The sequence below is a fragment of the Lathyrus oleraceus genome, chromosome 6, assembly GCF_024323335.1.
Source record: "Lathyrus oleraceus cultivar Zhongwan6 chromosome 6, CAAS_Psat_ZW6_1.0, whole genome shotgun sequence".
Taxonomy (NCBI): domain Eukaryota; kingdom Viridiplantae; phylum Streptophyta; class Magnoliopsida; order Fabales; family Fabaceae; genus Lathyrus; species Lathyrus oleraceus.
Genome location: NC_066584.1, coordinates 16,558,835 through 16,560,254, shown reverse-complemented (window position 1 = coordinate 16,560,254; position 1,420 = coordinate 16,558,835). Strand labels below are relative to the sequence as shown.

The window sequence follows — 1,420 nt, the reverse complement described above, 5'->3', positions numbered from 1 at the left end:
TTTGTCATCTATTATTTGAGCAAGAAATTCACTGACTACGAGTCCCGATATTCCATGCTATAGAAAACTTGTTGTGCTCTGACTTAGGTTGCCAAGCGTCTCCGTCAATATATGATAAATCACACAACTTGTTTGATATCCAAAATGGAGTTGATTAAGTATATCTTTGAAAAGCCTGCATTAACCGGAAGAATTGCTCGTTGGCAGATGCTCTTGTCTGAATATGACATTGAGTATCACACCCTTAAAGCTATCAAAGGAAGTGTCTTGGCCAATCATTTAGCTCATCATCCAATCGACGATTATGAGTCTATAAATTTTGAATTCCCAGATGGAAATGTGATGTACCTAAAAGCCAAATATTGCAACAAACCACTGCCAAATGAAGGGCCAGAGCCAGGTTCTCAATGGGGTTTAATATTTGATGGAGCAGTTAATACTTATGGTAATGGTATTGGGGAAGTAATCATCACTCCTCATGGCTCACATATCCCTTTTACTGCAAGATTAACATTCAAGTGCACGAACAACATGGCAGAATATGAAGCCTACATCATGGGTCTAGAAGAAGCCATTCATCTTAGAATAAAAAATCTCGATGTTTATGGAGACTCAACTCTAATTGTCAATCAAATTAAAGGAGAATGGGAAACTCACCAACCTGGCCTAATCCCATACAAAGACTATACAAGGAGGTTATCTACTTTCTTCAACAAGATTGAATTTCATCACATCCCTCGTGAGGAAAATCAAATGGCAGATGCCTTGGTAAATTTAGCTTCCATGATCATTGTGAATCATTGGAATGATGTGTCTAAGATCGATGTTATGCGTCTTGATAGACCCGCTTATGTATTAGCAATGGAAGAAGTCTCTGATGACAAGCCATGGTACCACGACATCAAGTGTTATCTCTAGAGTCAAGAATACTCACATGGGGCATCAAACAAAGATAAGAAGACCACGTGAAGACTGGCTAGTAACTTCTTTCTGAACGAAGACGTGCTATACAAGAGAAACTTTGACATAGTTCTGCTCAGATGCGTGGATAGACACAAAGCAGACCTGTTGATGCAAGAAGTTCACAAAGGTTCTTTTGGTACTCATTCCAACGGACATGAAATGGCTAAAAAAATGTTAAGAGTGGGTGACAATGGAAGCTGATTGTTCCAAGTATGTGAAGAAGTGTCACAAATGCCAGATTTATGTTGACAAGATACATGTACCTCAGACTCTTCTCAACGTTCTCTCCTCTCTGTGGCCTTTCTCTATGTGGGGCACCGACATGATTGGTATGATTGAGCCCAAAGCTTCCAACGGATATCATTTCATTCTGGTGGCTATTGATTATTTCACAAAGTGGGTTGAAGCGGCCTCATACGCCAATGTGACCAAGCAGGTGGTAGTCAGATTTATCAAG

General features: G+C 39.9%; 1 protein-coding gene across 1 annotated transcript; it reads left to right on the top strand.

The window, feature by feature from the left end:
* The first annotated feature begins 342 nt into the window (after window positions 1-342).
* Window positions 343-918, top strand: LOC127093718 (uncharacterized). Its single transcript, XM_051032629.1, has one exon. It carries the CDS (start codon window positions 343-345, stop codon window positions 916-918), a length of 576 nt encoding a protein of 191 aa, XP_050888586.1.
* Window positions 919-1,420: the final 502 nt, after the last annotated feature.

What these genes read in the sequence shown, in the direction of transcription:
- LOC127093718 (XM_051032629.1), top strand. Translation starts at nt 343, where the DNA reads ATGTACCTAAAAGCCAAATATTGCAACAAACCACTGCCAAATGAAGGG.